Source organism: Xiphophorus maculatus, chromosome 8 (assembly GCF_002775205.1).
Source record: "Xiphophorus maculatus strain JP 163 A chromosome 8, X_maculatus-5.0-male, whole genome shotgun sequence".
Classification (NCBI taxonomy): Eukaryota; Metazoa; Chordata; class Actinopteri; order Cyprinodontiformes; family Poeciliidae; genus Xiphophorus; species Xiphophorus maculatus.
Window position 1 is genome coordinate 10,377,267 of NC_036450.1, and position 23,627 is coordinate 10,400,893.

General features: G+C 36.1%; 1 protein-coding gene across 6 annotated transcripts in view; it reads left to right on the forward strand.

Moving 5' to 3' along the window:
• The window catches only part of LOC102226400 (ankyrin-1), a 77,970-nt gene that overhangs the window by 22,644 nt on the left and 31,699 nt on the right, over window positions 1-23,627 (forward strand). For 5 of the 6 annotated variants that reach the window (XM_023337956.1, XM_023337951.1, XM_023337952.1 and 2 more), the window contains exons 2-21: window positions 8,877-8,978; window positions 12,976-13,074; window positions 13,589-13,687; window positions 13,951-14,049; window positions 15,102-15,287; window positions 15,508-15,606; window positions 17,015-17,113; window positions 17,279-17,377; window positions 18,107-18,304; window positions 18,498-18,596; window positions 19,068-19,166; window positions 20,504-20,602; window positions 20,793-20,990; window positions 21,096-21,194; window positions 21,374-21,472; window positions 21,666-21,863; window positions 21,976-22,074; window positions 23,090-23,188; window positions 23,283-23,381; window positions 23,516-23,608. In XM_023337956.1, coding sequence (XP_023193724.1) covers window positions 8,877-8,978; window positions 12,976-13,074; window positions 13,589-13,687; window positions 13,951-14,049; window positions 15,102-15,287; window positions 15,508-15,606; window positions 17,015-17,113; window positions 17,279-17,377; window positions 18,107-18,304; window positions 18,498-18,596; window positions 19,068-19,166; window positions 20,504-20,602; window positions 20,793-20,990; window positions 21,096-21,194; window positions 21,374-21,472; window positions 21,666-21,863; window positions 21,976-22,074; window positions 23,090-23,188; window positions 23,283-23,381; window positions 23,516-23,608 — 2,361 coding nt within the window. Of the gene's footprint in view, window positions 1-8,876; window positions 8,979-12,975; window positions 13,075-13,588; window positions 13,688-13,950; window positions 14,050-15,101; window positions 15,288-15,507; window positions 15,607-17,014; window positions 17,114-17,278; window positions 17,378-17,416; window positions 17,824-18,106; window positions 18,305-18,497; window positions 18,597-19,067; window positions 19,167-20,503; window positions 20,603-20,792; window positions 20,991-21,095; window positions 21,195-21,373; window positions 21,473-21,665; window positions 21,864-21,975; window positions 22,075-23,089; window positions 23,189-23,282; window positions 23,382-23,515; window positions 23,609-23,627 lie in introns of those variants that run through there. The other variant, XM_023337955.1, reaches the window with a different exon arrangement.

The window sequence follows — 23,627 nt, forward strand, 5'->3', positions numbered from 1 at the left end:
GACAGATATGTTAAAAACTTCAACAAGGTTGTAGTATTTTTTAGCATGCAGTGTCATGTTATATAACACATTTGATAAAATCTTCCTGCAATTTCCCATGACGGTGAAATTTACTTCCAGAGTGAGTGCTTCAAAATTAGATTTTTCATTTTAAAATGAACCCTGAATATCAAAAGCAAGTTTTGTAAGATAAGGACTGTATTTATGTTTAAATACTTGTCCTTTCCACGTGTGATATATGTCTGCGTGAGCATTAGCATGCAGTATGACAGCGTGCACATTATGTGTGTGCGTCAATTTACAAAAACAGGAAAAAAACATGCTTTGATTGTAATGGGCTGCAGAAGCAGTGGCCTGACAGGAGCTATAAATAATTTAGCAGCTCTGTTTTAGCACAGAAACAACAGGAAGATCCTCGTTTTGATGTGTCCCATCTTTTCGGAGGAGGAAGGAGAATGTTGGGTTCTGTGAAATATATCAGCCTGAACGAACCGTTTAATATTTTATTCAGTCTGGGTCTGCTTTTAGAGTGTAAGATAAAGTACAGATCAGTCACATCTGTGAACATTTTATCCTGTTTGATTGAAATGTTGGGTTTGTTTGATATTATTTATTATTTCAAATATTTTACCTTGTTGATTTTTGTGAGAACTATGCTCCATTGTCATTCTTTCTGTGCATCTCTAAATTAACTCAAGTTTGAAATAGAAATGTTTAGGTTGTCTGACCTGTACACCTCAGATACTTCCTCCATTTACCCATCAACTCCATTCTGTTGACTATTGAATTTTAATTTTTTGTTCAGTGACTTCATCTTGTCAGTCATACTCTTTCTCCTCATTTGGTTTTATATTTCCTTGGACGATATCTGTCTTATGATTATCTAAAATGAACCGTTCACATTTTATTTAACTCTGATTTCAAGCGGTTTTGATCAATGTCAAAAAGTTTTTGAGTCTAGCATAAAGTGTTTGCACATAATAGGAACAACAAAATAAATGTAACTAAAAATAAAGTTCAGTTTATAGTTACAAACATTGTTTGCACACCAGGTAATCTTATAATGTAATCTTCTCTTGTTTCTGAAATAATGAGCTAGCAATAAATTATAGGAAAAAGCATTTTTGAAAAGAACACCATAGCCTCCACAATTACTGCCAACCTTGATGATGTGTAAAAGATTCTTCTTTTGCCAACAGTTGTACAATCTCATGCCAAGATTTTCCTTTATTCAATTTCTCAATTTAACTAGATTTATTCAGTGAAAAAAGAAACATCTTAGGAAGAAATTGTTTGGGTTTTCTTACACATATTTTTTTCTACGTTTTAAGCTAATCAGAGCATCCACGAGACTTCCATCATGCTTAAAACAGAAATCTATTTGCTTAGCCAGTTTTTAAATAGGGAAGGCAAGAAAACATACCATTCAAACTGAAAATGTATCACTTTAAATTTTTTTTCCACATTCAGTCCTCTATAAAGGAGGGGAAGAAAATTACACAGCTCACCATTAAAGCTTCATAAAAAGTTGCATCTTGGGGTCTCAGAGCTCAAAATCCATAGTTAGTTTAATATTGTTTAATGTCTCTACCGCCACTGCCAGTCATTATGGTAATGTGTTGATCAAACATGTACCTCTTCTAGATATCAATATTGTTTCAAAACAAATCAGAGTACAGACACGGAAAACCTACTTTAAAATCATATTTATATATTCCATGTGATTACAGCAATCTAGATTTTATTTAGCTTAAGATTTTCTGAACAAAATAATAATAATAAAATAATAAAAAACTACATTGAGGGAATTAGCTAATGTTTCAAACGACCGAAGGGAAATAAGTAATGCCAGGAATAGTGAAGTGATGAATTAGGTTGCCTCGGTACATTTGTTCCTGTGCTCCACATTTCTGTATTTTGCCACAAATGGCGCCTCCAGGTGTGGAGGTTCCTTTTTCTTGTCCAGACCCCAAGCATGGCGTTAACTCTGGTGTGTGAGCAATCCTGGTAAATGATTTCACACATTTCTATAAGGGGATGATACCTTGTTTTACACAGAAAACGATCAGGAACCCTCAATATGATTTGATCAGATTTAAAGCAGCATGGTAGAGCTTTTAAGGGGTCCTACACATTTATTAAGTAGGCTTCTGCAGATAGGTTATCCGTAGTCATTATCTTACATTAATGACTACAGGATTTCTGTCTTCTTAAAAACACTCCTGTCCAATGTATTTCATAGCGGTTTGTGCAAACACCGATTTAAAAACATTTGTAGATCTTTGTGCTGCAGATTGTTTTTTAGATGGAAGTTGAAGATCATAGACTTGAATTAAGATGCCATTTGTTGTTTACAAGTACTGGAAAAAATGTGCAAGCAACAAGAAAAAAGAAGACAACAGAAAAAACTGTGCATCAGGAATGTAAACACAACACGTTCATACTCTGTATATGTAGAACTTGGATCATAACTGAACAACAATATGTTGATACAAATACAGTGTGGTGTAAAGAAACAAGGAAGACACAGTTCTAAACATAACTGTTATTTTATTGTTAAATTAGCAAAGTCTGTAAAATGTTTACTTGAATGTGTAATTTGTTTTTAGTTGGTCTCCTGGTGAAGAAGTAAAATTCCTACTTACAATTTAAGATCTGTGACCAATTTTTCAACCACCAAAACTCAACTATAAACCATTTAGCTTGGAAGACCAGAGTATTTGCATATTCAATATTTAACCCTATCTTAAATTGATTATGTTTTGATGCTTTTTTGGGTTGGGAGGACGACTTCCAACCAATTGATTGTGTGACAAAGACTATTGTTTTATGAGATATTATCCTATGTCTATTTTACAAAGATAGGCACATTCAAGATGATCAACATGTCACCAAGCAACTTTATTTTCTTTGTTTGACTGAAGTTTTCCACAATCCAACTGGCTGTGATTTGAAATGATTGAAATTAGATCAAATAAATCGGACAGGATTCTATGTCATTTGATGTGCTTTGATAGGATATTGTTGTGAGCTGGTCGATACAAAAGTGATAAAATTAATTTAAGTCAGAGTGTTGTGCAGTTTCCACACTTTACATTTCAGCGTGAAATGTGAAATGTATAGGTTGTTCAGACTGTTTCTTTTGCGAAGCAGGTTTTTTCTGATATTTCACAATAATTTGCACAATACTTTGTATTCCTTATTTACCCTGGTTGTGGATGCAAATCAACTTCCACTACTCGTATGCTGAACAGAACTAGCATGCCATGTTATACAGAGTGCGTGTATTTAATTATACGGTTTTGTTCATTTAAAATCAGTTTCTGCGTTTGTTTGTTTTGTTGTTTTTTTTCTTTTAGCTCTGCATTAAACCAAGGCCTGGAAGGCTTAAAGTTGTTTTCATCCTGCTGTCAGAATCTAAAAAATTTGTTCACTCGCTTACACATGTGTGTGTTTGTAGGTTTCCTTGGGAATCTGTCTCCTGTAGTTGAAGTGTGTCTTTGCTAAAGCCCATGAGGGTTCATTACTTTGATCTATCTCCCTCCCTGTTGCTGCCAACACTAACATACCGTGGCGTTGATGCAACTATTTTTAGTTTTGTCCGCATGAGTGTGTATCTGCATGAGTTTGTGGCGGTAATTTGTCTTAATTTGTGTGTTAATCATAATGAATGATTTTCTTGTTTATGCTCTCAGCCACAAAGAACCACCATTCCTCCGTACACAAACATAATCAGTTAATGTCCACTTTAGTAATTTGAGAGACCAGAATCCAAGCTTTGGTTTGTGCGTCATTGGTTTCAATCTAACAGGCTCAAGCTCTTTGATGCAGAGTCCACTGCTTTGTAAAAACCTTTTGATTTCTTCCCTCCCATAAAATGCATAAAAGTCATCCCTTATTTTGTCTGAGCTTTTTTAAATGTTACATTCAAAATCACATAAGTAAAAAGAGCCATCCTAGAGTTACCCAAGTCTTGTGACTTGAGCGAATGTTTAAACATCTTACTTTTTAAGACAGAAGCTTGTATCTCGTCTGGGAGACGAGATTCATGTTGAAATGCACGGAGAGGTCAGAGCTTGAAGTGACACAAAAAGTTATTTCAAAATCAGAACTGACAGGAGCTGTCACTGGAAAAAGTTTACGTGTTTAGGATTCTGCCAATGACTTCTGTCAGAGGAGAGCCAGAGTGCACAAAGTCATCAGATATTTCCAGGAGAGGCAGTTCATTAAGGTTCTGTTGGAATTATTGTGTTTCTAAAATAATGACAGCTTTGACACAGAGAAACCATTAAGCTCAAAACACTGTAGTATCATGGAGTAGACACTGCTTAAACCATTAGTGCTTTAGTATATTGGCTGGTGTCCATGAATCCATTTAATATAATCCTCATTGCTTTAAATTTTGTTAGAGAAGACATATCGATTAAAATTTTCTTATGTATTTCAAACCTTTTAAGTGCATTTAAATGACATTTGATCTGAAAGTTCAACGCGATGCATAATTGTGAAGTTGAAGGGCAGTTTGTATGTTCAAGCTTATGTGCTATGTTAGGGTTTGGTTTGACATGGTTAGGTCACCTTCAAAATGTCCATGTCAGGATAGTCCAGAAAAGACTCTGTTGACATGGAGTTTATTGTTTATAATTTTTCCATTTTTGGATGATGCATTAAAGTTTTTTTTAAATATAAGCCTGTTTAAAACTTCTCCATAACCTGAACCCGGACCTGTCTGCTGTGTTTCTTGGTCACACGTGACTTTACTTTATTAATGATTTGATTCTTAATTGACAAAAATCGGCTGCACTGAATTTGTCACTATTAGACTCAAAGTAGCTAAAATGAAGGCCTGGCATAAATTCAAACTGGAAGACTTTCAACCCCCACCTGCATCATCCAATCGGCGCGTCTCGCTCATCGTCGTCGACCTATCAACGCTGGACCAAGCCACGTCACGGCCAATCACCGACCAAGCCCCAGTTGATAAGGACCTCCATCCATGGCACCTTCCGCTTTCCAGCTGAGCTGCACTAATCGCTGTCTTTCTCCGTCTGAGTCTCTCCAGATTGAATACAAATAAACAGCACTCTTTACAGGTTTGCATTTGTAAAATAAGACATGTATATTAAATGCTACCGTATGCATTTGAAAACTATGGTTAAGTAAAGTCCTTTGTGTATAAATTCAGTTTCATGTTGCTTTAATTAAAAACAGACCTGCTCACCAATCAAAATAGGCATTTCAATAGTTATAATTAAGAAAGTTTAAACGTGTGCTATTCTGATGTTTATAATGTCATTTTTCTCATTTAGAATCAGCTAAAATTTCCATACTAATGATCTGTCTTGTGGTTTCTGTCTAATACTGCAGCATTTTATGCTTATTTATAGTTTTAAATCAATCTCCATCTGGGTTTCTCTTTTTTCACTCCTTCCATTTATGTGACCATGATATAATATGGCGTCATTTAAACAAATGTTCATGTGGCTTTTTCTGTTCGAATGTCTCTGCCAGTTTCTTTTGCTCCTGTCTCGGATGTGTGGCTTAGCTTTGCACTCCTCCATGAGTCACTTCTCTGGGTTTTGAGGTCTACTGTTCTTAAAAAAAAGTTTTTCTTATTTTTAGTTTTGCATTGTATACCCATCTCTTATTTGTTGCATTGCTTATTTCCGTTGGTCTCATCTGAGGTGGCATTTCTTGCCTTCTGGCAGAATTGATTATTTTCTACATGATAATTATTATGATTTGTACCGTACTGAGTTTGTCTAGTTCTACCAATTCAGTCTCAGTACATCACTTCACACGTTTCTAAAAATGTAAGTAAAAAGACATACATTTAGGTTATATGAGTGGTGGTGTAGGGGTCTGACCCAAACACAGACATGAAGGTGGAATTGTTATTGTATGGTTGTTTAATGATAGAAAAAAGAAACTCTTACAGCAGGAGTCTCCGAGACTCAAGATCAGCTGTTGCGCAGGTTTAAGATGCAAATCTTCTCCAACACACCTGAATTTGAACGAATGGCTTGTTATCAGGCCGTTACCAAACTTGATGACATGCTGAAGAGGTAATTTATTTATTTTTGTTATTCTTATCAGTCTGTAGACTGTACCGAAAACAAAACATAGCAACTATAGTGGTGTATGCGGAAAGTAAAAACTGATGAGCTCCAAATTTAAAAATGAAGAACGGACGTCCCCTGAAGGGGACTTTACCAATTTGGAGAACAAGCGGTTCTCCAAATTGATTTGCACTTCTGTCAGTTTGTGTCTCATTAAATTTTCCAAAAGGATAGTACTATACGACCTCAACTGAAGTGTTCAAATACAATAAGTGAAAAGAAATACATGTATTTTTTGTTATTTGTCCATATGCTATCATTAACAACACATAAGGTATTGGAAGCCATAGTTATCATTAAACCATAATAGCTTCTATTGCTAATGGTGTACAGCTTGTCAATGACCACAGTTGTTAACTATTAACAATTACCAATTTGAAACTGAAACAGGGAATTCAATTGAACTCAAATCTCATATAAACTAGGTTTTGCATAATTTAAGATCCATGTTCTGACTTCAGAGGTAAAGAATGAGCCACAAATAGTTGTTGTTCTTTGTTCTCTGCTTTGTCTGCTTCAGTTTATATTAGGAGTTATGGAAATAGACACAGCTGCTCTTCTTTTTTTCGGGTTAGGGGAAAAATCAATCTGTTTGAACAATTCAACTGTTTAGTAGTTAAATAGTCGTGGATATTTGCTGTCTGTGGATTACACAAATATTATAGTTTGATTATTTTCTTCATATTAAGACTTTACCTTCCCCATGCTATTAGCTATTAGATAGAGGTCTATTTTCTTGTTTTGCAGGTGAGGAAAGTTTATACACCTATTTGTATTAACTGTGTGGATTTATTTATAGTATCGTCTTGCTAGATGCTGAAGGAAATTTTCTATTTAATGAATGATTCACTGTCTAATCTCAAGCATAATAATCAGTCGCATTATTTACAGGTTATACAGACATAAAATTATTCACTACAGTAGTCAGGCAGCAGTAAGGGATTGTAAGTCAACATTACTAATACAGTGAACTGTTAAGCAGGTGAGTCCATAAAGAATTTGAAAAAAAAAAAAAAACAACTCAACGCTTTATAGTTTTGACTTAAACATAGGGAACTTGAAGAAAAGTAGATTTTATCTCTAGTAGATCTATATCTATTATCTCTAGTAGATCTATATCTCTTGCTATAACCCCTTATAGTCCATACATACATAGTCTTGTACATCTGTAAATAAATATTTATATCTCGTAGAGCACTTCTGGATAGATGCAAACTACATCTCGTTGCTTGTACTTGTGACAGTGCAATGACAATAAAGTTGAATTCTATTCTATTCTATTTTGTTGCAGGAAGGTCAAAGAGAGAGAGAATTTATGCTGTTCAGAGTTGTGCAAAGGGAGGGGTTCAGTTAATCAAATTACTTGATGCAATTGACAGCTTGATTGCAAATAGAGTTAAAGAACAGAAAAGGGAGTGAAAGGTTGGATGATGGGAGCAGAGAAGAATGAAATAGGAGTGTCAGAGATAGTGGCCAAGCAGGAAGGATAGAAAATAGATTGTAGCCTTGGAGCAACATGAAAACCAACTCTCCTTTGTGCTTTTGAGGATGGCACTAGATTTTTGCCAGCAACACAAATCAAGACTCATTAACAAGCTCAAAGCCCCTCTCCACTGAATTCAGACAGAAAATGTTGCCTGTCATGAGGCAGTAATGTGGTGTGAATACAGGAGTGAGGAGGGTGAGGAGTGACACAGGTGGGAACTATACACAGGGCAGTAAATGTCATTAACAGAACGAAGCAGCATGAAGAGAAACATCAAAGGAGTTACCAATGTACAGCTTTTGACTCTATATTACTTGTCAAAGCATGTAAATTTATTCAGCTTTGGAAGAAACAGAATGAGTTGACAACTATGTCTTCCATTCTGCTAAAAACAACACATCTAAAGGTAGAGGAGCTTGATTTTTTTTAAATTTTCTTTTTATTACGGATTAATTGTCTTGTAACAAACTGTCACAGTAGTGACAAACAACTGTTTGTGCTGCAAGTTAATTTAAGTTACGTTTTAATCTTTCATATATATATAATATACAAAAAAATGTCTAAAGCAATGTTTAATTTATAGAAATGGATAGCTGTCTGATGCATCTCCACTAATGAATTTCTTATATAAGTCTGACATGTGAGGAGAGAAGAAGTAAAATGTCTTTTGGTCTGAAAAGGGTTTGTGCTTCTTTCAACGATTCAGTATAATTAAACCACTCGGGAATAAAAAGCTCTAGCAGATTTATAATTTAGTCGGTGACAGAGGTGGAGGCGGGGTCAAGATTACAGCGCAGGCATCAGTTATCTCCTCTTCAGGGGAAATGAAAATATTTCATTGTTCAGGGCAGCCGTGTTACGTTAGCTGTCAATGAATGAACTTAGGAGTGGGCGTACAAACACTGAGGCAGGCCAAAAGACAAACCACAGGAGTTTTTCCTGGCTGAGATCAGACACACAAGAAAAAAGCAGAGCTCGTGGCAGAACACGCTGAGATGGCCTGCCAAACTCATAGCGTGGGCACAAATGGGCTGCAAGGAGTCGAACATTTTTGTGTTTAAAGGAGAAAATAAGCAATAAATGTATTCTTACTACCGCAGTCCTTGCAGACTTACTTGTAACCTTTGTGGCTTTATTTGAAAAAAAAAAAAAAAACTGGCTAAAAATCATTCCGGTTGTAACCTTGGATGACAGCAGAATCTGTTTTTGCGAAAGGCTTAAACGCATTTTACCAACAGGCTCTCATTTTCTGTTATCTGTTTCCTTCCCAGGCGGATGCAGCCACCAGTTTCCTACGTGCAGCTCGATCAGGGAACCTGGACAAGGCCCTGGATCACATCAAGAACGGGATAGACATCAACATCTCTAATCAAGTAAGATGTCCTGTGCTGACTGAGTCACACTTGTGCAAAAAATATGAGTATGTGTGTCGGTGAGAGTAAGACTTCAGTAAACATGACAATGGATTACATGTCAAAGTAGATTAGAAGATTTTATTAGTATTCAGAGGGTTTTAAAAAACTTGAAACTTTAACTTAATATCCTTAAATAACGAATATACAACTGGTATTGTGTACTAAATTAGATTATTCTTTTGAATATCACCAAAATATTTATTTTCTTATCGCCTTTATGTGCACTTTGACATTTTTACTTCTTTATAAAAGAAAATTATTTATCATTACTAGCTAAGACTGTAGTTAAATGAAAAAATGTTTTCCACCTGTACATGGAAAAGTTTTTTAAAAAAAACACTGTTAAAGCAGAGCATGTTAAAGCTGCCTGCTATGGCAGGAATGGTTTATTTCTTCAGTTATTAATGTTTTAAGTTTCCACCACTGCAGAGTAAACATGTTCACAGTGTCTGTGTTTTTACCCACAGAGACAAGTTAAGAGTTTTTCCTCATTGCTCTCGTCTATTGGACTTGTAATTTCTGTAGGAAAAAGGCCTTTTCTGTGTCAGATCAGCTGGTTTAACTTCACATAAAATTTTGAGTATTTTAGATACCTTTTGGCAATTTTTTGTAAAGATTTGATCTTCAATGTTACAATAGCCTAATGGTTGTATTTTGATTTTTCGTCTCTTCCTCGCTTTTCTTCTCTTGTTGCTCTGTACTCGTTTTATGAGCGGTCCAGTTGTGATTTATAACACTCTGTCTGTGGTTGTTGATTTATGTTGCTAGGCTGTCTGCCTGTGCAGCCCATTTGATTTGTATTCTGTGTGTTGTAAAGCATTTTTAGCTCATCACCAGCTTCATCCAGAGGTTTCTGATTTCATTTTGACTCCGAAAGTCATTTTTGGATTTCAATAAGGCTCTGCATTCCTTATTATTCTGAGTGATTGTTTTACTATTGGTAAAACAGTTGCATTTTTGACAAATATCAGGAAGGATTGCTGGAAGCTGGATGAATCGCTTCTAAGAGATGTTATGAACCCAGAGTATTTTATATTATTTAATATAATGTTTCAGAAAAACAACGGACAATATAAATAGCAATAACAATAAAAATATTAATGACAGAATAGAGTATTTTTAACACTAATATGAAAAACATTCATTGATGTTTTCATCAATGAATGCTTGAAGTAACTTGTTGTAAAGTAGTTGTCTTTATACAGCTAATCCACCACATTTAATGCTACATTTATGCAGAAAATATCTAATCTTTTCTCAGATAACCACCATCTGTGAAGTAGTTAATATGTTACTTTAATTGGCTAAAATATAAAGTTCATTATGTATCTTCAATAGTTCCCAGGAAGAAGTGGTTACTTTAGTTTGGAGCCAGTAAACTGAATCTGTGTCTAGTTTGTTGTTAAGATTTAGAAAAACTGTTCTTGTCAAATAATTCTTGTGCATAAAAAAGATCTAGATGTATTTAAGTTAGATGCATGTTTTAAAGTGGATGTATGACTTTAGACACGTCAGACAATAAATCTCAGTGAAACACTCGTGTGGAGAATCAGCAAATTGAGTCCAATCAGAGGCTATGAAGATAATTAAAGATTCATGCGTTCCAGATAATTTTTCTTCTCTGTCTTTGTTTAACATGCTTTAATAATTGAGATATTAAATTATAGCTTCATAAATGTTTAGTTTTACCTCCTGTACTTCTGCCCCTTGCTGAATCAATGTCATAAAACAATGAAGTTTGACCATACGTACAGGAAAATTCCTGGTCTTCCAAACGGTTGTTATTCACAGGACTGAAGTCTTATTGAAAACTCGACTTTAGCTGCCAGTGTTTGTACTGTAGAGATTAAAAAATGCAGATAGTGCATGTCTGTCATGTCATTTGAACTCTGCAGCAGACCTGAATTTAAAATGAAGTCTGCAGCATCTTCTTCAGAGCATGAGATAAATACAATGATGTTATATAATTCTGCATCATAATTTATAAACAGCAGCCAAACCACAAATGTGGAAAGTAAAGACAAGCATCCTGTTGGTCTTAAATTTTATTTGAGCCATAATCTGATACATTTTTGTTTCATTTGTTCAGAATCAAAACCAGTAGCATCCACAATGGCATTTTTCTGTTAGTTGTTCTTTCACATCCCCATGAGTGTGTATCAGACACGTAATCAGATTTTGAAAAAATAACTCGACATTTTGATCAAATAAAAACACACTTCACCAGCTGGAATGAAACTTTGTATACATTATCAATGACCTTAACCTGATATAAATCCTCAAACTTAGTCCTCAAAATCAGCTAAATTCCTCTAATAACGATGCTCACGTTTCCAGATTCACAAGACGTTCCTTATAGCACCCACATTTCCCTGTTTTTTGTATTCCTTCTGTGAATTTTTTACTCCACGTTGACACAAGGGCAGGTATTTTTATTTGTGATTTATTGGGCTCTGTGTCCTTGCTATAGACACAAACCAGTGGGCTATTTTTAGTATTCTCCTTTTCTCTTTTTGTCTTCATGTTCTTGCCATCACCTGAATTTGTTCAGACATCTAATTACCTTTAATTGTTATACAATACGATTTGTGACTGTCACTAAATACATTCACATATTTTAGAAAATTAAGATGTCTACTATATGAACTACACACAACTATAATAAAAGAATGTTAATCAGATCTTGCAATTGTGGAGGAAAGAGTTTCACATAGCAGGATGTAATAAATATGATCTGAAGGTTCTAGAACAATTTATATCTTACTTAATCAAGAACACACCATTGATTCCACACTATGACTCCTGTATTAAGGACAAAGCCAAAATGCAAAGAACTAAATATACAACATAATACAACAACTTGTAGAGTCACCTTTGGCAGCCATAATCTGAAATAACTTTTTTCTTTTTTTCTCTACATTCTATAAATAACAATAATCCAGTCTAGTTAACAATCAACATTTTCTAACATTGCCAAAAGAAACATTGAAAGTGGTGTATTTAGTTCTTTTTCTTGTACTTTTCTAATCTTTCTTTCTTTATTATTTCTGAATTTAACCAGGAAAGACAACATGTAAAATATAATTTACAAGGATGACCTGAACAAAAATAACACTAAGACTTTTTCTTTGTCTTTAGCTGATTAGATTTCATGTTAGATTTAAATGATTCTACCACGTTTTGTCTCTCTTGGGTTTACATTTTGTTGACTCATAATTACATTTCATATTTAGCAAAACTTAACGCAATATGCTAAAGTACTCTCCCTTCAACAAAGAATTTGATTTATGCAAGGCAATTTTAGCTGCAGCAGCCACGGCATTTATTGCCTATCCATCTCTAACATTGTTATGGAGAATGTTTTGCCCACTTTTCTTTAAAATATTTCCGTATTGAGTTTTGCAGAAACCTATTTTTCAACAGCTCTCTTTAGGTTTTGCCACTGGTTTTTAACCACCGAAAAATGTTTTGTTCCATTGCAGATGAGTGTTTGTATTTTGTATCTTCTAACTTATAAATTAGTTTAGATGTGTGACAGACGGCCTCATATTTGACTCCTGAAGTCTGTGGTGTGAAGACGGGATAAGAGAGTGTGTAACTGAGACTGATACGCAGCTTTCTCCCCATTACTGTGTGCAGACTTTACACAGGGAGCTGCCCACTTGAAAAGAGTGACACTGCAGTACGATGAAAAGGCTGAGAACAGAATAGATCACAGTGACCCCTTGTGGAGAGATTGATTACAGCAGGCTAGCTGCAGCTAAAACATCAATAATTCAAACGATTGTAATAAGAAGATAAAAGAAATCTAGCCAAGAGCTAGATGTGTAAAACAGCTGATAGTAAAATGATAATCACAATTACTGAGTAACTTATTGTTTTAATTTATTCATGAGTTGACGTAAGACTTTTAATTATTTTTTCTCTTGTACCTTCATCTCTCTTTTCTCCTAAGAATGGTCTTAATGGGTTACACCTGGCCTCTAAAGAGGGCCATGTCAAAATGGTTTTGGAGCTGCTGCACTCTGGCATTGAACTGGAAGCAACCACCAAGGTAATCTGACCTCTTAGCACATTAAAAACTTTAGCTTTCACTCTTGGTCATGGACACTGGATGTGACACCAGAATTTGATGATTTGTATGAATGCAGATTATTTATTCTAATGTCTTTTATTTATTATTATTTCAAAAGAGAGGTGAAAAAATTACAGATGTCAGTGATGTAATTCTATCTAATCTGTGAATTATTTTTATTTTTTTTTTTTTTGTCAGATGGATTCAGGGAAATTGCCCACTTCTCACCTTTATACTGTAGCTCGAGCGGCGGTATTTAGTACCTCCACAGAGATCTGAGTAACCTTGATGCCTAAAATGTAAATTTAATTACACTGGACCTGTTTCTAGAGCTTGTATTTCAGTGTTAAGTGTGGAGATCTAGGCCATTAGGCTGCCATAATTGTCTTCTCACTCTCTTTAATTTCCTTTTTCTGACCTTCCGTGTTTTTTTTTTCTGTGGGCGTGTGTGTGTGTGTGTGTGCGTGCGTGTGTGTGTGTGTGTGACCTCCAGAAAGGGAACACTGCTCTCCATATCGCAGCTCTGGCAGGGCAGGAGAAAGTGGTGGCTGAGCTCGTCAACTACGGTGCCAATGTTAATGCTCAGTCACATGTAAGTCTCTCAAAGCTGTTACTCAGTTAAAGCTGGATGAGCAAGTGTGCAGATATTTGTCTGTGTTGTCTAACTGGGGCAAAACTGCTGAAAGTGAAATCTTGTTTGCATATTTATGCAGTGTCCTCTACATTTAGGTTTACGGGCTGTAATGAAAATGTGTCTCTAAGAGTCTCACTCAAATGATCCTGAGAAACAAACTGACACAGAAATCTACATGCATTTGTTTGTGTTTCATGCATGATGTTTTGATGCCCAAACAGAAAGGCTTCAGTCCGCTCTACATGGCTGCACAGGAGAATCATTTAGAGGTGGTCAAGTTTCTGCTTGAGAACGGTGCAAATCAGAGTCTCCCAACTGAGGTTTGTGTTTATGAGATTCTCACGGTATGAAATGCTTGGACAAAAATAAAACTGTTTTTTATTAAAAATATGAAGCAGAATGGAATAAAATAAGAATATCTTATATTTAAACATAAAAACATAAAAGCAACATTTATTCTTATCGATGTTAAAATAATGAAAATAATGGTTATTGTTACGTTATGTTACCTATAACGTTACAGACCAATTCAGTACAATTAGAATATTACTGAAAAGATATTTTATTGCAACTTTCCATTTCTCTATATAGAAAAACTCCAGTACATCTGGTTTTTGTTTGGCATCTTAATACAAATGAATGTATAGGAAGAGAATATTAAAAATTGTAAGTTTATGGTACGTTGAAATGGGCCAGTCCCATTTTCTTTTATTGTGGTTGAAGTCAAAGATGAAAGTTGGAGTGTTTTGCAAAGATGGAAAAAAACTCTTATTAGAAACTGAGGCAACATTGAATCCAAATGTATTGGAATCAAACAAAAGTGGTAAATGTTTTCTTTTGTAATAAATTGTCTCATTTTTCTGAGCTGTTGCATTTCAATTAAACAAATATAATTGAAGATCATCAATTTGCCAAAGCAAACATGTAGCGATTGTGAAATAGAATTTCACATTTAAATTCAAAAATATTTTATTGATCCAAAAAGGAAAATTAAATCATGATAATATTTTACAGGAAAGTGAGTGCATAAAGTTAATCATAGCTACATCTCATTCAGTGACTTTTTTACATTCACTTGAAAAGAGAAATAAAATCATCACCAATACCTGGCCAAGAGTACATTTATTTTATAACACTGTTATGAACACATTACAAATTCACTTTGGCAAACAGCTCATCTGAAAGCTTAAATATCTTGCTGTAATGATAATAATGCAACAGGTCACAGAAGGAAAAATATAATTAGCAGTATTGTATTTTACTGGCAAATGCTCATAAATAATTATTATATATCATATTTGTCTGTATTATTTTAAAGCATCTTGTTTTCTCTCCTTACTTCTTCCCCTCCATCGTCTGTACTGTCCCTCAGGATGGCTTCACGCCCCTCGCGGTGGCCCTCCAGCAGGGCCATGAAAACGTCGTGGCGCTGCTCATCAACTACGGCACGAAGGGGAAGGTCCGCCTTCCAGCACTTCACATAGCTGCACGAAACGACGACACTCGCACTGCAGCTGTCCTCCTGCAAAATGATCCCAACCCCGATGTACTTAGCAAGGTATGCACTCCTTCACATTAGGTTTGCTGTGTAAAGAAAATAGCAAATGAATTAAACAAGATGGAGAAAGAAAATCAGAGGAAAAGTACAGGAGTTTTTAAGTAAATCTTAGTGGTTAGATTGCAATTGGAGATTAGGATTTAAAATACAAATAAATGTGTGAAATGTTGTTCATCTCTCTCTCTTTAACCGTCATGTTCTCACTTCCTTTTCTCTGCAGACTGGTTTCACCCCGCTACATATCGCAGCTCACTATGAAAACATGAGTGTAGCGCAGCTGCTGCTAAACAGAGGAGCAAATGTAAACTTCACCCCCAAGGTCAGTTTTCCTGAGCCTTGATGCATTAAACATTAGATCAAGATGCTGCAGTGTCTTTGCATGAGCCAGGTACAACAACATAACAATGTCTCAGCAAACTTTCACATATAATAACCATCTCTTACGCTCTACCATAGATTCCAAAAAATATAGATTCCCTTGCTTCTTCCACTACCGACCCATAGATTTCATATAATTACACATTCTCATTATCCAGCAAGATGAAGGAAAATTGTTTTGCTTCTCCAGTTCATGCTGCATCCAATAATTACTAGCAAAGGGCCCATGATGATTATGGGTAGACTGTACAGGCTGTAGAGAAATGGATAAAAATCTTCCTCATCACTTCTGTTGGAGAAGAATTGCTCACCATCTATTTCGCTTCTCTTTCAATAAACATCATAGTAGAAATCTGCCAAAAAAGGGAAATAATTGCTATTATTATTATTATATTTGTGATTATTGTTTTGTGATTATTCTGATTGTCACTAATGGTAAAAATGTCATATGTATGTAATACCATTAAACATATTCAAATTAGGTATCCAGAACTTGTAACATGTTAATAATACTGACACCAATCAGTCAGATTCACCATTTTTACCATTAGAAATATTATGAGTATATTGAAATTTTCAAAGAATCACTATATATTGTTATGCAGCCCTCTGGCAATGTAGTCATTTACTACAACTACTCAACCATGTAATAAAATGTGAGCGAGAGTTTCATGAACCTAACATAATTGATTTTTGAGAATCAACTGTAAGTGTCAAAGAAAACCAAGCACGAAAAACACATGTTCAGGATCCAGATACACATGAAAGTTTTGGGCATCATGGATGTCATTGTCTGGTTGGTAGAACCTTGCAGTGGTGCATTATGTGACTGAGCCAGACCTCTGGATGACCGAGTGGCATTAAGTGGTTCTAAAATCTTCTGAAGTGGTGCTATGACTACTGGGAAGATTTCACGGAAAGTGACTTAATATTGTCAGTTGACCTATAAAAGGTTTTAAGTAAGGTGGAGGATCTACAATGCCGGACGTCTGTTTCTCTTCCAAAAGCCCTGAAAACCTTATCTGTGATCATGACATTAGGGATTCCTTGAAAAATCAAGAGATTTTACATCAAAATGTGTCCTTTGTAAGAAGCTGAAAAAAAGTAATTGTTGAGTATTTTACCATTATGATGATCATAAACAGAGATATACACTGCCAGTCAGAAGTTTGGACACAACTGCTTATTCAATTCAATGGGAAGTTGTATCCAAACTTTTGTCTGGTATTGTGACAAATAAAATAAATACTGGTAACTTAAATTTATTTCAAAGACTTTTTCAACATTTTCTGTTTTTCTGGTTGTGACCAATAACATGCAGCAGCTTATATAATTCATGTGTTCTCCAGAATGGAATCACACCTCTTCATATAGCCTCCAGGAGGGGCAACATGATGATGGTCAGATTACTACTGGACAGAGGAGCTCAGATCGATGCCAAAACAAAGGTAGACATTTCAGCTCCAGTCTAACTATACTTTCATGGGAGCTTGTTGATGCACAGAACCATCCCATTGCTTGCTAGTTATGTGTTCTGGTGAATTTTCATGCTAAATGATACTATTATGTAACTATTTTTATATTTACGTCTGACTTCATTTATCTTGTCACAGGACGAGCTGACTCCTCTTCATTGTGCAGCCCGGAACGGTCATGTTCGCGTTATTGAAATCCTCCTGGAACACGGTGCTCCCATCCAGGCTAAAACTAAGGTAACATTATTGCCACTTTCTCTTCTCTCTGTCAGCTGATGATCAACACAAGTAATAACTTGAAATAGTAAAGCGGTCACACAGCAAATGAATGAAACGTTGGTCAGAAATAGGACTCTTTCACACAATATTTCTGTTCTTAGCCAAAGGACAACTGCCATTGAACTATTACTGGCAGCGTAGTATGAAGTATCCCCATCCCATTATTTTCAAAGCAATGATGGTGAATGGGAAGTAGACCACAGAAAATGCTTCAAAGTTAAGTGATGTATCCCACCTTCCTACTTATGTTATTTTTTTTATTGAAGTTATTTCTGACTCTTGTTGATGCTCTTAAATCCTGTGGCTGACAAACTGCACTTCATCACTGCATCACTTCTTCAGTGCACAAAGCCGGCATGCTCTCTTACAAATGAGCTGGTGTGGAGCTGTGACTACTAAACTCGGTGAGTTAGGGGCATAATAGAGGAGGGTTGACCTCGGCCTTCCTCGCCCGATTGGTCTTTCACATTGAACACATTGAAATAGCAAAAAGGGGCCATTATCCCACCTTGAAGTGTTTTTTTGAAAGGGACTAATGACTCTATTCAGTCAATATTAGGACTTCTCTTCAGCTGATTTTCAGAATAAATTTTCCACTATTAAGAAAGCCCCATTCAGACCAATGTTATGCCTCCATTTCTTCCAAATTTGCCCTTTTTTGCTTATCTTCCTTTATTTCTTCTGTAGAATGGTTTGTCCCCAATTCACATGGCAGCTCAGGGGGATCACATGGACTGCGTCAGGCAGCTACTGCAATACAATGCTGAGATTGACGATATCACACTGGACCATCTAACCCCGCTTCATGTAGCAGCCCACTGCGGTCACCATCGCATGGCCAAAGTCCTTCTGGACAAAGGAGCCAAAGCTAATGCTCGTGCTCTGGTGAGTTTCTGTTTTGTTTTGGTCGAAATTGTCTTGCTTAACCCAGCCATACTACATAGAGTAATCTGAAAGTGATCATTCCTTGAGAGTTTTTCTGCTGGAAATATTCTATGCATTAGGTTGTTTATAAAACAGAACTTACTTCAAAGGTTCAAAATGAGTCCTGAATGTTTTTTTCCTCTCGTGCCCTCAGAATGGCTTCACACCTCTTCATATTGCTTGCAAGAAGAACCACATGAGGTCAATGGACCTGCTGTTAAAGCACTCTGCTTCCTTGGAAGCTGTCACGGAGGTGAGATGATGGGTCCAAATATCATGTCAAAGTTTTCAAATAGAAAACAACACCTGGCAGTTCTGTTCCACAACTTTGAAATGAAACGTCATTCAAACATGTAATCATAATCCTACTCAAATAATGTTAAAAGTACTACATTTAAAAAAACACACACATTAATTTAATGGCATTATATAGAATATCTTACAAACAGTGTTCTATTCCTTTTTATGTATGCGTTTTCATTTAGGAGTGAGCACACACTGCTTGCTGCAACTGCATTGTATTAATCCTGCCTCAGACTTTCATTTTTGATTGGTTGGGAAATTCATTCAAGAACTAACACCATCTATTTGAATTTTTCAAAGTTTTACAAAAGGTCTCTTCTACTTGAATACACTTAAAAAAAACAAGAATGCTACTGGTTGTATTGCTTCCTATTTAAATCACAGTGATTTTTTTTCTGTCTCTTTCTGTTCATGTGGATAGTCGGGTCTCACTCCTCTTCATGTAGCAGCATTCATGGGCCATCTAAACATAGTAAAGAACCTGCTCCAAAGAGGGGCTTCACCTAATGCTTCGAATGTGGTAAGAACCATTGATATGCTGAACCCAAACAGGTTATTTTCATCAGTCACTGATTCTTATTTTTATCACATTTTTAATACTATCCAGAAACTTTATCTAAAACATAAAAGTATTGTATTTACTTTTAAATATCATGTATGAAATTTATAGATGGGTGTAACTTTGATGTGATTTTTTTGTTTGTTACAGGAGTATGAGTGGACTACCGTAATTATTTTAAAAAGAGAGAAATTATTTATTTGATTTAAAAGGGGGACTGTAGTACAAAAATAAGTAGGTCTTGTGTTGCATCCAGTTTCATCACCCAGTACAACACTGTCACAACAAGGCTCATTGACTATTACAAAAATGTGAAAGAATGGTTTCCAGGTAATCATTTTAGAGAAAATAGCAAAAAAAAAAAAAAAAAGATGTATGAAGTCATTAAAATACATCATGTTAATATAAACGAGTGAACATGTTGAATGTAAAGTGAGTGAGTGATAAATGACAGAAACCGTAGCGCGACCAAATGCAAAGTAAACAAATTAGGGCCTTGGGGACATGCATGGCAAAGAGAGGGAAGAGAAAAGCCTCCCCTCTCTACATCCGGTCCTCCTTGATCAGAGGGAAGGAGCTTATATGGGGCAAAGGTCTCATAAAGTCAGTTGCAGCCAATAGGTCCATTCCTTCAAATAACCAGGGCTGTCACAGGACTGAGTGAGGATTTAAGTCAGCTGCAAATTTCATCGCAAGGCTTACGAAATTACTTTTTAGTTGACATTGGATTTAATTTATTTCAGCATAAGGTGACACTAAAAATTTATTTGGGAAATGAGCTCCAGATAATATTATTTCATGGTAATGAAATGATTACAATCACAAAATTGGCCTAAGTTTTATTTATTTATTTTTTTTAATATATGTAACCATTATCACTAAAAGAAATGTGCTTGTTTATTGAAGATAATAAGATAATCAAATAATTGGCACAACAAAATAAAGTCAAGGTTTTTGTCATGTCAAAATAATGAAATTACAAAATTGTTATCACGTTCAAAATTTCATTGTCTTGATATAATGAAAAAACTACGGAAGAGTATTGCTGTCACGCAGGGAAAAAAAAATTCGAGAGCTATCACGTTATAATACACTTCCGTAGAAAACTACTCAACTAAAGACTAGAAACATCAGAAATGGAAAATGGGTTCTGCGCATTATCCAATCAGTATCCGATTTTAGCAATGGTTTTTCATTGATCAGCAGTATCAACTGTCTACTGCTTAATAGAGCAAAAATTTCATCAGTTGAGTATTTGAGCAGTTCGATTAAGTGTCTTTTTGTACTGTATGCATCAGAAAGTGGAGACTCCCCTCCATATGGCCTCCAGAGCAGGGCACTGTGAAGTGGCTCAGTTCCTGCTACAGAATGCAGCACAAGTGGATGCAAAGGCAAAGGTATCATCATTTGTACTTGTATTATTAAGAAAAGCACATTTTTTTTCTCATTAGTGGCTCCTTTTAGCATTCACAAAGACTTACATTTAGTTCAGGTTCTGAATATCAAGTTTGCATTGGCGCTGTGATTAATATTATCATTTAATTTGCTGTGTAAAACAATTTCAGCACTATTGTTATGCCCCTGCAGGATGACCAGACACCCCTACACTGTGCGGCTCGGATGGGCCACAAGGAGTTGGTCAAGCTGCTCCTAGAGCACAAGGCTAACCCTGACTCAGCGACGACTGCAGGTCACACGCCTTTACACATCGCTGCACGTGAAGGACACGTCCACACCATACGGATATTATTAGACGCAGGAGCTCAACAAGTAAAGATGACAAAGGTGGGGTAGATTATGAAATCATGGTGTCACATTCTGCAGTGTCAGTGTGCAAATGTATCTGTCAAACATTTGTCGTGTGTTTCGTTTTTCCCGTCTCTGGAGCAGAAAGGTTTCACTCCTCTCCACGTAGCTTCTAAATATGGAAAAGTGGATGTAGCGGAGCTTCTTCTGGAAAGAGGCGCCAATTCAAATGCAGCAGGGAAAGTGAGTCATTGCTTAACTCCTGTACCTCAATAGTCAAACCTTAGTGAGGAAATGTTGCTTTATCTGCTTTTTACCATAGTTTGTGTCCCATACATGCATACATGTTTCTGTGTCATATTTGTGTATGTACATCTCTAGGTTTATATATGTTTACATGTGTATATGTGTGTGGTTGACAGAACGGTCTGACACCCCTTCATGTGGCCGTGCATCACAACAACCTGGATGTTGTTAAACTCCTGGTCAGCAAGGGAGGATCTGCACACAGCACTGCCCGAGTAAGATGCTCACCGATGAGTGTGCACATGCTCACACAAGCCCTCAGCTTATGGGGAAACTCTTGAACCTGTCCTTGTACTTGCTAGAGCTCTTTTACAGAAGCATTCAAGTATTTACTGTGTGTTGCACTCGGACAGGCGTTCCAAAGACCAATGTCCATGCTGGTGTGTGTGCCTTTGTCTATTTCTCCAGAACGGTTACACTCCTCTGCACATAGCTGCCAAGCAGAACCAGGTGGAGGTGGCCAGTGTTCTGCTTCAGAATGGAGCGTCCCCAAATGCAGAGTCCCTCCAAGGCATCACGCCCTTGCACCTGGCTTCACAGGAGGGGCGGCCCGATATTGTGGCTCTGCTCATCTCCAAACAGGCAAATGTAAACTTAGGAAACAAGGTAGGGTAAAATGGAACTAAATGTTTATCTCTTGTATTTTAATATACAAAAGGTGCTAAAGGAGGCAAGCTAAACTGAACTTGGCTGGTTCTTTTTTGCTGTTGCTTTTCAGAATGGACTGACTCCTTTGCATCTCGTAGCTCAGGAGGGTCATGTGGGCATCGCAGACACTTTGGTCAAACAGGGCGCATCCGTTTATGCTGCTTCACGGGTAATTCACACCACCGGACAAGGGCATGGGTTGGCAAGATTCGTTGGATCTGATAAAATACAGAGACTGACATCAGAATCTGAGAGTGGGATCATTAGCTCATTAAACAATATGCTGCTTCATAGTTCTGTGCCTAATTCTCATTTTTGACAGAGGTCAAAACTGAGAAAAGGGACTTGAGATGAAGGAAAGTCTATCAGTCGGATTCATTGTTTTCATAAGTAGAGGTGCTAACCAAGACGATGTTAACCGTAGCAATGTTACGGAGGAGAAAAGAATTGGAAATGGAAATTAAAACAGTTGGTTTTTTAAAAGATTCTTTTTAAATGTAATATGTTAAATAAGATTTAAGCCTGAAACTACTTGATTTAATTTGATAACCTAAAGAAAGGCAGCATCACCAGCATACTAAATAATAGGCATTCAATAAAATTAGGATTTTTCAGGCATGAGAGACTTAAACTGCGTCTCCAGCACAAAGGCTTGGCTTGGGCTTGAAAAATGTGAACTGTAATTTCTGTAATACAGAATGAGCCATTTGAACATAATGGATCGTCATCAGATGGCATTTTTTTTTTCATAGCCAGTGACATGATCATATTAACTATAGCAATGTTTTTTAAGGAGTAGGTAAATGGTACAGCTGAGACATAATCTGCACTTTTTTGGTGAAATTCAAAAGCTGTGAATAATCTTTACTGTCATTTTGTTATTTTTACACTGTGTGAAACATTTAGGCAAATATGTAGGCTTTTGGAAATAGGCAAAATGACAATAGCTAACAGAACTACAAACATATTTAAATAGGAAAGTATTCATGTCGATGTGCTCATTAGTTATTATGTTTTATAATTGAATTATAAATTATAAAACACACCTTCTTATTTGTCAAGAAGGTGTGTCCTGTTTAGATAATGCATCTTTTGTTGCCATGTCTGAATCATTTTAGATTTATTAATCATGTTGAATCAGGCAATTAGAAACTATTCATAAAGTCTTTCTTATCTTCCCTCAGATGGGCTATACCCCACTCCATGTGGCCTGTCACTATGGAAACATAAAGATGGTGAAGTTTCTTCTGCAGCAGCAGGCTCATGTGAATGCCAAAACAAGGGTAAAACTCTTATGCTAACTTTAAGAGCTAAGAACTTTGCTTTATGTCTTTATACTTTTGAATGAATGTACATTTGTTGTTTGTATTCCTGCAGATGGGCTACACCCCTCTGCACCAAGCAGCTCAACAGGGCCACACTGACATTGTGACTTTACTACTAAAACATGGAGCCATGCCTAATGAGATCACATCAGTAAGATATTCAAATATTTTTTTTATTTACCTGCACCTAACAGTTTTGAATTCCAAACTCTGCATAGAAATTAAATATGCTGATATTTTATATGGAAAAGGAGAAAATTCCTGAAGTATATTTCTATATTGCAGAATGGGACATCTCCTCTTGGCATCGCTAAGCGATTGGGTTATATTTCTGTCATCGATGTGCTAAAGCTGGTTACAGAGGAGTCTGTTTCCGCTGTGAGTAACGCATCACCCT